This window comes from Sorghum bicolor, chromosome 9 (assembly GCF_000003195.3).
Source record: "Sorghum bicolor cultivar BTx623 chromosome 9, Sorghum_bicolor_NCBIv3, whole genome shotgun sequence".
In the NCBI taxonomy this organism is placed as follows: Eukaryota; Viridiplantae; Streptophyta; class Magnoliopsida; order Poales; family Poaceae; genus Sorghum; species Sorghum bicolor.
This window is the reverse complement of record NC_012878.2, coordinates 22,221,827-22,236,622: the sequence shown is the minus strand read 5'-3', so window position 1 is coordinate 22,236,622 and position 14,796 is coordinate 22,221,827. Positions and strand designations below refer to the sequence as shown.

The window sequence follows — 14,796 nt, the reverse complement described above, 5'->3', positions numbered from 1 at the left end:
ATCTAATTAAGGGTTGGGATGCTTCACTCATATTTAGTAATAGGTTGTTTAATAAAAGAATTGTAATAAAAGTGTACCAACTAAAAAGCTCACCCGCAGTTAAACAGTGTCAGCTTTTCCTTTGATTAAGCCTTGCATGTCATTATACTTTCCGTCTGTACTTGTTGAGTTCGACATGAACTCACCCTTGCTATTACCCCCACACCCCCAGTGTGTAGTAAAGTGCTGCTCAGAAGAAGGACATAGATGTCATGGAGTTTTCTAGAAGCTTATGGGAAGTGCTTGGCGTACGGAGCCCCCAGTCAACCGTCCCTGAGAAGATTGGAGCCTAAGAAGTTTAGCTACTGTTTCCGCGTACTCTGATGTTAGTAAGTGTTATTATAAATATGTTTTTCCGCTATATATAACATTGATTCTGATATTTCTATTCTTTTGTTATATGTGTGGACTTCCTGGGCACACATATGACGACTCTGGTCTTATTTTAAAAGCCAGGGTGTGACAGATACCCACCTGAGAGGAAAGAAAAAGAAAATATAGAGCATCTCATTCTCCTCAAAAAGTTTCAAAATAGCAAGAAAGGTATGTATCCCTTCAAAAGAGCATAAGTAGAATTAGACTTTCACCATTGTTATCACCATCATTACCATGCACCATTCATTCGCCACACATGCACATCTTGATTTGACTTATTGACTTGTTCTTCTGGATCCATGGTTTGACTATGCAATAAATGTCTTGTAAGTATGTATTAGCTGTCTCCCACCTATGAGCTCTAGATATCAAAAGCCTTATTAGAGTAGGGTGAGAGAGAAGGCAATGTCACTATGCCTCATACCAAAAATACCACATACTTTGAGAGAAGGCATACACCATTACTTCCTTGGTAAGGATCAGAAATACCACAAAAGAGAGACTAGAGAGAGTCATACAAGGAATCTCTGAGTTTTATTTGAAAATCTGCAAAAACTCCAGAGCTATAGTTAATCGAAGAACATGAGACATGGCGCTTGACTAGACCGTTCTATCTTTTAACTGCTCAAGACACAAGTGACGGTTACAAGCCCCATGGTGGAAGGTAAAATGAGTAAGTTTAAATCTTAACAGTTTACCCTAACCCAGAGATGAGATCTTGTTTGAATGCATGTATATCTTTAAGGCATGAAACCACTGCAGAAACTTTTGAGTTTATCTTTGCTCAGGGACGAGCAAAGGTTAACCTTGGGGGAGCTTGTTGACGGTCCTTAATGCTCACATTTAACCATCAACTAATCATGGAAAAGGATCCAAATGCAACCAACACCCAGACTTAGGGTTTTATCTGACAGAATTCCATGAGTTTTGGTGTTTGTCTATTTCTGTAGGGTTATCAGGAAATATGGAAGAAAGGCCCACACGTCGGGTTTACATAGAGATATTAACATGCCGCGTAATTTTCTATCATCTAGAAGACTCCAGAAGCCACGGGACCGAAGCGGAGGCCGAGAGGACTCAGGGACAGGGCGCCCGCCCTCCTCTCTTGGGCGCCCGCCCTCATACAGAGTCCAATCAGGACTCTCTTTCGGGATATTGCTCCATCGACCTAAAGGATTAAGGATAACCGTTCAATCAATGTCGGTTTGATCCAACGACCCATATTCACTTGAAGGGACTATAAAACCAGACCCCCTGGCCCTGGAGATCATACCTCTTCTACAGAAGCAAAGATAGGGTTTCAATTCTTCATCCAAGTAGAGAGGATCCCTCTAGTTCTACCTCTAGTTCATCTAGATCTAGTTCTAGTTCATCTAGTTCTAGTTCTAGTTCTTCTAGTTCTAGTTCTAGTTAGTTCTAGTTGTAATCTAGAAAATAGGGAGAGAGAAGAGGAGAGCGGAGGAGGAGGAGCCGGATCTATCGGATCTTCCTCAACATTGTACTTTTGCAGCAACTGGTTCGTTACTTCATCGCTCTCCAGGTTCTTCAATTCGTAATTCCTAAGTTCTTTAATTACTTTTATTTACATTCAAGATATTTATTGGATTCCCGCTTGCATCAAGTGCTCTAGTCTTTATAACGCTAGAATAATAATTAATAGATTAGACGTGGTGTTTAGTCTAGCGATTACCTAGAATTGCACCCAATCCTGCGGATTGTTGTGGTAGCCTTAGGGTAGTGATAGCCCTAACGGTCGACGTATTCCACCACGTTCGAATCGGTGTTTGTAGGACCGTAGTCAGACCTTCCTAGCCCCCTTCTCATCTCTTTCTGTGGTTAGTGCTCTGATGTCCCGATATAAATAATCTTTGAAGTAATTCTTGATTCTTAGATCAACTAGAGAACTCTCAGGAAACTTCCTCTCTTCCCACCAAAAACAATTATATAGTTATCCTTGGGCGATCTTGAATCTTAATTAGTACACTCACGTTCCCTGTGGAAAATTGATACTCTGGAATACTCCCGGGTGAAAGCTACATCGGTATCCGTGCGCTTGCGGATTTTTCTGTTTGCGTTTAAAATACCCAACACCGACATGTGGCCCTTTCTTCCCTATTTCCTGATAACCCCCTGCAGAAACAGATAAACAACAAAACTCGTGGATTTCTATCAGATCAAACCCTAATTCTAGGTGTTGTTTGTATATTGGTCCTTTCCCTTGTTTATTTGATAATTAGAATTGATACTTAAAAACCGTCAACAAATACCCCCATACTTAGGCTTTTACTCGTCCTCGAGAAAAGGATGGTTAAGAAAAAAATCTGGGGTTAAAACATTGTAAAGCATTCTCTTCATACATGTAGGGTGTTATAAAAATTCACTGTGTACCATAGTCAGGGAAATACATGGTCAAGATTAGAGATCCTTCCTTCTCAATCCTATTACTCAGAGATTTTGTATATTTTTGAAAAGAAATTTAGCATACCTTTATCCTCATAGGTTTTCTCAGGTCACTCATTATCTTTTATATATCTCACTGAGGCTGTTTTAATTTGTAAAAATTCTCAAGCATACTTACCTTGCATTTATTGCCTGCTCAAAACGGGATCTGAGTAGAAGAATGCCATACTCTTAGATCAAAGACTTTGGAAATTAAAAACTTGTCAACTCTTACTGGCATATTGCTTATTAGAGGGACCATGGGCTATCATTTTCTTTCTTTTCTCTCTTTTCTTTTCTTTTTTTAGGTGGATACCGAGGTACCCCTAATTCTACTGCCGGACAATTGTCCATTTTTTTTTGCGAGGTTGTCGAGCACTTGCTCCTTTTTATTTCCTCGAAATATCCTTATTTTTTGCATATCCCATGCCTCTAATGCAATAATACTTTGGAAGAGTGAATCTTTCTGAATAAATGTCTTGATCTTAGGAGCATGATAAATTTCTCAACAAGGGTCTAACTCATTTTCAACAAACTCAATACAGAGTAGATAGCTTTTATAATTATTATATTTTCAGGTTTATCAGGCATATAAAACACTGAGGATGGTAGCTAGAATTTTTGAAGATTTTGAAATAAATTCTCCAAACAGCAATGATATCAAGAATAAGATACTCATACTCTATCATCTCACATTCCACAAAGACTTAAGTAACACAGGGTTTTCAAATGATTTTTCGATAATTGCAGGTTTTCAGGAAATATCACAGAGTGAGATTAATCATGATTAGAAACATTTTAATCTTTTTAATTTATCATGTCAGAGACAATATTCTGCATAATCCAAGATATATGTGTATGTGTAAAGTAAAGTGTGCAGAGTATGTACCTGTATCGTGAAGTGGTGTAGTCGAAGTGTCTTTGGCATGTCGAGGGATCTCCCCCATACTTGTTTTCTGCTTTCTTGTATAAAAATAAAGTAGAGACACACAAGACATAATAATAATAATAATACTCTTTATTAATCTTGAGGCATTTATTACAAATGACTAGTAGTGAACTGAAGCTAATAGTAAATCTAAACCGAATTTAAAGATAAATAACTAAGATGCATTGCCTCAAGATCTAATCTAGATAACATAGCGGCGCTCTAACTCCCTGATCTTCTTATTGGCACTAGCAAGATCATGCCTAAGACCTAGTATAATAGTGTTGTGGTTAGAGAGGCTGCCTAGTGATGGAGTTAACCGAGGACTGGAGGTCTATGATGACCCTGTCGAGCCTACGAACGTCCTCATCAATATCTACTATAGTCTTGCGACAATTAGGAGGTGTCTGGAGAGCATTGAGAGCGTGCTTCGAGGCTGCCTTTGGAGGGATGAAACGGACTTTGGCTGCTCTAATCCCCTCAAAGTAAGGCCTCTCCTCCTCCGTAGTGTAGCGGATGCTGCTGATCTCGCCGCTCCGGTTGGTCTTGACTCCAACGACCCTCTCATTGGGTCTAGGTGGAAGGATCCTAGTGCTGGCTAGCACCTTGATGGTGACCTCCTTCTTGACTGATGGTCCCTTGAGAAGTAGGGGTTGTGGCGGTGCGGTGAGAACTGGTTGAGCATGGTAGGATTGTGCGGAGCTGCGCTGGCGTAATGGCATGGCTTCTAGCTGTCGCTCTGTGTTGGCCGGGACGAGAGCACGGGCGTCGAGGTCTTCCTTGGGCTTCTGGTTGAGGTCATAGGGGATGACTTCCCAATCGTCGTGGAACTCTTCGGCCATTCGAGCAGCGAGGAACTAAGCAAGCTCTAATTGAAGAAGAAGAGAAGGCTTCAATATATTGGTGTTTGAAAACTGACGTCAGGGGTCTGTTTATATAGGGGTCAAGAAGTGCCTCTAGGGTTTGCTCGGGCTACTCACGTTGTCGTGCGTGCGAAACTTTCCATCTGTATGATTATTTGGGTTACCATAAATGTGTTTACCGTGACGGAGGAAATCGGGACTGAGAGGGGGCAGGGGCTGGGCGCCCGCCCTCTTCATCAGGGCACCCGCCCTGTGCCTGGCCCCTCTGTGGGCCCGCTTCCTCGAGCGTGCTTCTAGATGCAGACTTAATTAGGAAAATATATGCATGGCCCTAAAACATCAGATTTAAAAGGTCGGGCTCTAAATCTCCATGGGAAGGTAAAAATGGATCACGTCTATCTCTTATAATTCTTTATTGGGCTCTAAAAATAATTTAAGACGTTGACCATTTACCTTGAATAACGTACCTTCGTCATTTTGAAGTGTGATAGCTCCGTGGGATGATGAATTGATTACCTTGAATGGTCCTTCCCATTTACTCCAGAGTTTTCCATGCCCGAAAAGCTTCACCCTGGAATTAAAAAGTAATACCTTATCTCCGGGTGGGAACTCCTTCTTCTTGACCCTCTTGTCATGCCACCTTTTGACTCTTTGTTTGTAGATCTTCGAATTGTGATATGCTTTCTCTCGCCATTCTTCCAATTCTGATAGTTGCATTCTTCTATGATCTCCAGCGACATCTAGGTCCATATTTCATCTTCTTATGGCCCAGTGTGCTTTGAATTCTAGTTCAACAGGTAGGTGGCAAGTCTTCCCGTACACCAATTGGTATGGGGACATTCCAATTGGGGTCTTGTATGCTGTCCGGTATGCCCAGAGTGCATCGGGTAACTTGTCTTTCCATGTCGTTCCCATTTCATTGACTGTCTTCTGAAGAATATTCTTTCTTTGCTTATTGGAAGTCTCTGCTTGGCCACTTGTCTGAGGATGGTAGGGGGTAGCGATGTTGTGACGGATTCCATGTTTTGATAGATATTGTTTGAAGCGTTTGTCGATGAAGTGTGCTCCTCCATCACTTATCACTACTCTAGGAACTCCAAATCTTGGAAATATAACTTCTTCAAACATCCTCTTTGAACTGATGTTGTCGGCATGCTTGCAAGGTAATGCCTCTACCCACTTGGAGACATAGTCAACTGCCACCAAGATGAACTCACACTTCTTTGATGGGGGAAATGGACCCATGAAATCTATTACCCAGACATCAAAGAGCTCAATCTGAAGGTTGTTGGTGAGTGGCATGGCATCTCTTGTGTTTATGTTTCTGTGCCTTTGACATGGCCCACATCTTCTGATATATTGCTTCGTGTCTTCATACATTGTAGGCCAGTAGAATCCACACTGCTAGATCTTTGAATGTGTATGAAATGCTCCATAATGACCTCCATATGGTGATGAATGACATTTGTCGATGATCTTCCATCCTTCCTCAGTGGTCACACATCTCCTGAGTAAGCCATCAGAGCATACTCGGAAGAGGTATGGCTCATCCCATATATGTGAACGATTTTCTTGAATAAGCTTCTTCTTGTTTGCTCCTGGTGGTACATACCCTGAAACCATAAAATTAACAATATCTGCATACTTAGGGTCAGACCTGTTAATCACGTAGAGCATGTCGTCTCGGAGTGAATCATTGATCGGGGTTTCCTGTGGATTCTTAAAATACATTCTAGACAAGTGATCAACAATAGAATTTTCTACTCCCTTTTTATCTTTTATTTCTAAGTCAAATTCTTGGAGTAATAAGATCCATCTAATCAGGCAAGGTTTAGCATCTTTTTTAGTGAGCAGATATTTTAGTGCAGCATGATCAGTGTAAACAATTATTTTAACTCCAACTAAATAAGATATAAATTTATCAATGGCAAAGACAACAGCCAGTTCTTTTTTTCAGTGGTTTCATAATTAAGTTGAGCTCCTGTCAAAGTTTTACTAGCATAAGCAATTGCATGATGCTCCTTATTTTTAGTTTGTCCCAAAACTGCCCCCACAGCTTAATCACTAGCATCACACATAATTTCAAAAGGCAACGACCAATCAGGGTGTTGAATGATTGGTGCAGAGATGAGTGCATTCTTTAATAATTGAAAGATGTTAGGCATGCATCATCAAATTGGAAAGGAGCATCCTTGGCTAGCAAAAGAGTAAGTGGTCTAGCAATAAATGAAAAATCTTTTATGAATCCACGATAAAAACCAGCATGGCCAAGAAAGCTTCGAATTCCTTTTATATTCACAGGTGGAGGTAGTTGTTCAATTACTTCAATTTTAGCTCTGTCTACCTCAATACCTCTGTCAGACACTAGGTGTCCCAGCACTATTCCTTCCCTAACGATAAAATGACATTTTTCCCAATTAAGGACTAAGTGCTTTTCTTCACATCTTTGGAAAACCTTGTCTAAGTTTTCAAGACAACTATCAAAAGTTTTTCCATATACAGAGAAATCATCCATGAAAACTTCCATAATCTCTTCAATCATATCAGAAAATATAGACATCATGCATATTTGGAAAAAAGCTGGTGCATTACATAACCCAAAAGACATTCTACGGTAAGCATAAGTTCCGTATGGGCATGCAAAAGTGGTTTTCCTTTGATCATCGGGATGGATCGGGATCTGGTGATACCCTGAATATCCATCTAAGAAACAGAAGAACGAATGGTTCGCGAATCGCTCTAGCATCTCATCTATGAAAGGTAAAGAAAAATGATCCTTTCTCGTGGCTTTGTTCAATTTTCTATAGTCTATGCACATCCGCCACCCTGTGACGGTGCGTTGCGGAATTAGCTCGTTCTTTTCATTCATAACAACAGTCATGCCTCCCTTTTTAGGCACAACTTGAACTGGGCTAACCCACTCACTGTGCGGCACAGGATATATAATCCCTGCATGCAGCAACTTTATAACTTCCTTTTTAACCACCTCTCTCATCACATTGTTAAGTCTACGTTGGGGCTCTCGAGAAGGTGAAACAGAAGGATCTATCGGAATACGATGGGTACAAATCATAGGACTGATTCCTCTAAGATCTTGGAGTGAGTAGCCGAAAACTGAGTGATGTTTCTCAAGAATGGTCATCAATCGCAGAGTTTGCTCCTGAGTGATTTTATCACTAATGATCACAGGAAACTCTGGATTATTGTTTAGGAAAGCATAGATAAGACCGAGTGGTAAAGTTTTAAGCTCTATGGGAGGTCTAGGTGTTTCTGCAAACTCATCTAAGGGTTCAGGTTTAGAAGGTTCAGCTTCTTCCTCTGTGAAGAAAGGAGCTTCGTCTTCTAAGTCTGGTTCTTCTAAAAGCTCTAGAGCTGCAGCCTTTACCTCCTCCATAGGATCAGGCAAAAGATATGACTCGGCCTTATTATTTAAGGAGTGTGAAATTGTTATTGGAAATTTAAAAGTTTTCCCAAAAGAAATGTGTAGCTTTCCAGTATGACCTTCATAAAGGAGTCTTCTAAAAGGTTGTCCTATCAATAGGTCGAAGTCCCATGTATCAAAGATATAGAAGTTCAAATGAACCATGGAGCCTTCTACCATAAGGGGTAGGACATTAATAATTCCAAGACTGGGGACTAATCATCCCGAAGATTCCATTATGACCTTTGTTGTGGGGGTTAACACCAAATTTTTAAATAATTTAAGTGCAAAAGATTCAGACATGATGTTGATCCCCACAACAGGATTATAGAGAGCATCAAATTGATCAGAATCATAAGCAAAGCGTATAGTCATAGGAGGTGTGTCCAAGCGGATCACGTCGGAGGAAAGCTCTGACTCCTCCAACCATTCGCTACTCATGACTGCGATAAGCTCTCTCAATTGATATTCAGTTGGCAAACAAATGCTAAAATGGCTGTTTTGGGGTCTGTCAATAGAATGGTAGTTTGAAATGTTTCCAAAATCAGCAAAAAGATCAGCTTCTATATCCAGCATGAAGTCAGTTGGTGGAATTTCTTCCTTTTGTGGCTCAGAACTTGGGATAAGCTAAAGTAGATGGAGAATTTGGTAGAGTGTCTACTTTGGCTTCGTGGGTTTCATCATGAAGGGTATTATCCATCTCAGCTTCTAGGATTCTATCTAGGATCACTCTAGCATCATCAGTAGGGATGCGAAAGAAAGAACCTCTAGACATTGTATGTAGCATTTGTTTATGATCTTTCTGAAGACCTCGAAAAAAGTGAAATAAAAGGACAAGGTCTTCAAGATTAAGGTTTGGACCAGATTCTAGAAGATCAGAAAAACATTTCCAGGATTTTCCCAAAGTTTCATTATCTTTTTGTTTAAAAGATAGGACTTCGAGTCTAAGGTCGCCGATTCGGTCGAGGGAATAAAAATCTAAACAAAAGTTGGCTCGTAAAACTACCCATTCACCTCGTTGTTGACTTACCTTCTGATTATACCATTGTCTAGCTTCTCCCCTTAAAGAAAAGGAAAAAGCTTCCAACGTAAAGTTTTATCAGAATCTCTAATATGAAGGTAAGGGTTTTTGTCTTCCTTTCCTGAAAAAGATAGGTTTTGAATCATAGCAATCAACCTGGAACTTAACCTATACTGGGATGTTTGGATAGGCTGTGATGACTCCCGTGGTAAAAGGTCAGTTTAGGAAGGTGTTGCAAATTGATAGATTGATTTAGAATCTTGGTTTTCCATAAGGTAAGAATAAAGAATATAAAGAATATAAAAAGATAAGAAAAGATAAAAGTATAAATACAAGCTAGTAGTAAGACTCAAGGTTATCTTAGCAAACCGTCTTTCTCCCCGGCAACGGCGCCAGAAATGCTTGTTGATATTTGAGAACGCAATAAGGAATTGATCCGCAAGCGCACGGATATCGGTGAGCACTTCACCGGGATGTTATCCAGAGTATCGTATTTATATTTTTACCACTAGGAGAAAGAGTGCATCTGACTAACCCGGTCTATTACTACTAACCTTTAGGCTACAAAGAATGTTTCTCGATGTGAGTGATATATAGAGAAGACTACAACCTTAATCTCGTTCTAACCTTGGTAAGGATAATCTACTGTTCTATTGGGGAGGGTCACGGAATCTAGACACCACAGAGGATGTTCAACCCGCACCTATAAACCCTATCAATCCTACTAACGGGATATGGGCTGCAAAGGTAACTCAGAAATGTCACATTCCTCGATACTACCACGGTCTAGCTAGTCAGGGGATATCTATCAGTATCCTAGCCCAAACACCATGTCTACGCTAGAGATGATTACTCTAAACTCTACGCGAAGAGATTAAAGTAAACTCATAAACCAAAGAACAATAAAACAAGAACTTACTAGTATTTAGAAGTTGAAATAGTGAAGAATCCTAGGAGCAAGCTTCGGGTTAGGAGAACTTGATCCCGCAGGTACAACCTCGGAGTAGACACCGATAGGCCGGGCTTCCTCCGATCTACACCTCCACTCTACCTCTCTCAATCTAGTAGATCTAGTCTACTCACATTAGATGCTAAGCCCTAAGTCTATTTATAGGAAAGGTTATCCTTCGAGGGCACCTCTCAAGTCTATGATGAACTTGTTCTCCTCCAGGGGCCAGTGGGTCTGCTTATATAGTCCCCTCAGGTGAACGTGGACCGTTGTATCAAACTGACATTGATTGAACAGTTATCCTTGATCCTTTAGGTCCGTGGAGCATGATCCGTGAGATTGGACGTGATTGGCCACACCACTAGGGCGGGCGCCCTGCCCCCGGGCCCGATCGCCTTCCCGTTCGTTCCCGTGGCTTCTGGAGTCTTCTAGAAGGTAGAAAATTGCACGGTGCATTAATATCTCTATGCAATCCCGACATGTGGGCCTTTCTTCCCTATTTCCTGATAACCCCCTGCAGAAACAGATAAACAACAAAACTCGTGGATTTCTGTCAAATCAAACCCTAATTCTAGGTGTTGTTTGTATATTGGTCCTTTCCCTTGTTTATTTGATAATTAAAATTGATACTTAAGAACCATCAACAGATGACTCCTACCATTTTAGAGGAGTAAGATCATGGGCATGATCCTTCTTAGTTACCTCATCTATGTTGCTTTTGTTGGAGTTGACCTTGATACTGGCATGTATTTGAAATGAGGGCAATATTAGTTTCAAATTACATTGCTTTCGCTACTTTTCCACTCAAGTTTTAATAACTCTATTGAACTCCGATGTATGTCAAACTACTTGTGAAATGGATGTAACATGTGACTTGTTATGTTGAATCACTATGATCTTGGCTTGTAAGATGGTTGGATTGAAATCCCTCGTGATTTCAAGGACTACCGGGTTTATGAGAGTTCGATTACATTAAAGCAACTGCTTTGGCGGGTGTTTTTCGTAGTTGATCTCTTGTAAATTGGGTGGTTCTGTTATAACTGATATCAAAGCAAGGTTCAACATTAAACTTGTCATATGTGTATTTTAAACAAAAGATTTTGTTTTCTAAAATTAGTTTTCGATAGCTTATAGCTATTATAGATATAGGTGTGTTCAAATCTGAAAAGGTTTTACCTAAGTATGCCAGTGGTCATTTCCTTTTTGCCCAAATAAGGACCTATAGGTGGCTTATTTAAGTACTGACTTGGGGGTTTCTGCATCATATTTCTATTTCGTTGCTCATACCGCGTGCAATAGTATGAGTGCCATTCATTTGAATGGTAATGTATGGATCATTTTTCCTCTACGCCTCGGTAAGTGTGAGTTGTGAGAGCATGATCGGATACACCGTCGATCTAGGGAAGTGCTTTTGGTGCTGGATAATGTGCACATTTTGCATGTGCCTATGAAAAGGTACCGCATGATGGGTGATTCCATCCTTAGAGGCGATGTCGTCGCTAGGACGATGATGTGGGTAGTAGCACTACACATACGGGTGTTAGCGACGCTTATTATATAAAAATAAATATCTTTTTATAAATAAAAATAAATAGAAAATAGGGCTTTGATCTAATCTTTCCACGAGTTTTGGTATATATGCTATTTTCAGGTATGACATGTGGAAAAGTGCAAAAGATACAAGAAATGCGCAATGCAAGAATTCGTATTTAGAAAAGACGCAAACCAACTCCAATAGAGAAAAGCTCACAAAAGATGAACTGGACCCATCAGTAACCACGAGGAGGATTAGGGCCCAGAGCACAACCGACCACGCGAAGGTGGTGGCCAGGGGGGCCCACCCAGGTTGCGGGCGCAACCCTAGTGGCGGTTCCCCGGCCCCACCTTCTTCTGGCGGTTGCATGGCGGCATGCATAGGACGGTTACACCTACTACTATATTTAGATCCCGCAAACCGTCCTAGTTGAGCTATAAATAGATGGCTCCCCTCTCATTTATAACACACACCATCATTTGGAGCAACACACCTCACATTCTACACTTGTTCTCTTTAGTTTAGTACTAGTAGTAGAGCAAGGCAAAGCTAGCAAGGAGAGCTTGTCTCCTTGGAGGATCAAGAGTGTCTTGGTATGAATACATTATGCCTTCCTCCATGAGCAAGTTCTTATATTCTTTATACAGTTATGCTTTTGATCTAGAATATAGTCTTGTTCATATCATGATCATAGTTTATGAGCTAGTTCATAGTTCTAGCTCTATGTTCTTGATATGTTCATCACAGTTCTTCATCGTTCATCAAGTTAATATGAATAGAGGAAGAACTAGGGATGAGATAATGGTTCTCTGGGCTGTAATGGTCACCCTTAGCCGAGCCTGTCAATCCAAAGGGTTGGGGTCTCGGGAGGCTAGGGGGTGTTTCCAAGTACACGGGCATGGTGCCCGGGTATGCGGAGACCTGAGGATATGCGGGTATCCCACGGGCATAGGGGTAGGTGGCAGGGTGGTGACAGCCCTATCATCCTTTGTATTCCCCCACGTTCGGATATTCGGTAGGAGTCATGTAAAGTCTCTATTTGCTGGCAGACCAGCTATGGAGATCTCCCCAGTATCTCAAACTTAGCTCTAACTTGTTCTCATTAGCTAGATGACCTGCTAACAGATCTATTGTATAACTTGTATACGGCCAAGTCACTCCGCGAGTACTCCACCGCCGCTGTTGCCAACGTGCCCGTTGGGCCCGCTGTCAATATCGGGACTAGAATCTTTGAACTCCGCACTGGCCTGCTGACAATGGTGTAGGCAAACGAATTCTGTGGCTCGCCAAGTGAGGACGTGAACGCACACCTGCAGAACTTCCTTGAGCTATGCGAAACCATCATCATTAAGGATGTCGCACCTGATAGCGTCAAGCTCCGTTTGTTTCCTTTCTCCCTCGCGGGGAAAGCGAAGCAATGGTTCTATCAAAGTAAGGAAGCAGTCGACACATGGAACAAATGCGCCGCAGCGTTCCTCGCCAAGTTCTTCCCCATGACCAAAACAAATGCTCTTAGGGGAAAGATATCAAACTTCCAGCAATCTTCACTCGAGTCCATTCCTAAGTCTTGGGAAAGGCTCTAGGAATATATCCGGGCTTGCCCTCACCACGGAATGGAAGGATGGCTCGTGCTGCAAAACTTCTATGAAGGCCTCATGGCTATGTGCAAGGGGCATGTTGATGCCGCAGCTGGAGGTGCATTCCTCTCCCTTACCATAACTGAGGCCACAGCTCTCATCGAGAAGATGGTGGCTAACCAGAGTTGGGGAGAGGGACGCAAGACACAAAAGGGCATGCATATCGTTAAGGAGATGGATTTGCTTGCCGCAAAAATAGACATACTGATGAAGAGGTTGGAAGGACGTGCCACCGATCCAGCTACTGGCACTGTCCAGGCCATAGACTCACACATGACGTGTGAGGACTGTGGAAATGTTGGCCACATGGGGAACAATTGTCCTGAAACCCAGGAAGACGCTGCATTCATCAACAAGGGGTTTCGCAAACAACAACAGCAAGGTAATGGGTGGAACAACCAAAATCGCCCCCAAGGTAATTGCTCGTTTAACTCAGGCTCTAGTTCTTCCCAGCCTTCGCTTAAAGATCTTGTTCTTGGTCAGGCCAAGATAAATGAAAACCTTGTTAAAAAGCTTTCCTTTAATGATAAAATGTTTGAAAACATAAACACCAAGCTTGATGGCCTGACCACCTCGTTTAAAGAACAAGCGTCTTTCAATAAAAGAGTAATGTCTCAGATAGATCAGCTTGCTTCTGCTGCTAAGTCTGCTGCTGGTGTTGAAAATATTAGTTCGGTGACCATGAGAGGGGGTAAGACCACTCGTGATCCACCAAACCCTAACCATGGTACAGCTAAGACTCCGCGTCAACAAGAACAAACATCTGCTGAGCCAGCTGATCTTCAAGACGAATCATCAGATGAGGAACCGACTCCAGAAGTTTATGGGGACACCACGATGCTTCCTTTCCCCACCAGGTGGAGGATGAAGAAGAAGGACCGAGAAGAGCAATTTCTCCGCTTCGTGGAAATGGTCGAGAAGATAAACGTCAGCGTCCCGTTAATGGATGTCTTGCACATACCATCCTATGCTAAGTTTATCAAGGATATCATCAACAACAAGCGACCATTACCCTCCGCAAAAGTCGTTAAGCTGACAGAAGAGTGTAGCGTAGCTATACTCAACCATCTACCTGAGAAGAAGCAAGATCCTGGGTGCCCCACAATTACATGCTCAATAGGCACCCAACATTTTGATCAGGCCTTATGTGATCTTGGGGCGAGTGTGAGCGTCATGCCGAAATTAGTCTTTGATAGGCTAAACTTCACCAACTTGGAACCAACCAACATGACACTCTAGTTAGCGGACTCGTCAGTTCGGTACCCAGCAGGGTTTGCCCAATACATCCTTGTCAAGATCAGAGGATATTACGTCACCGTGGATTTTGTGGTGTTAAATATGGAACTCACGAAGGAGACAACACTAATCCTGGGAAGGCCATTCTTGAGCACGGCAAAAGCACAAATTGATGTGGGAGCCGGAGAAATCCGCTTCAACATTAATGGCCAAGAAGAGAAGTTCAAATTCAGGCCACGCCGTCAAGAATCCTACAACATGATACGCATCCGCTACGGGCTAAATCCCCAAGGCATCACGGAAGTTGAGATCCAGCCCCAACTTCTGAAAAACTTATCAAAAATATCAAAACAA

General features: G+C 41.8%; 1 protein-coding gene across 1 annotated transcript; it reads left to right on the top strand.

Annotated features, from left to right (window-relative positions):
* Window positions 13,513-14,445, top strand: LOC110430426. The gene has a single exon (XM_021448102.1). The coding sequence runs from the start codon at window positions 13,513-13,515 to the stop codon at window positions 14,443-14,445; it is 933 nt and encodes a 310-aa protein (XP_021303777.1).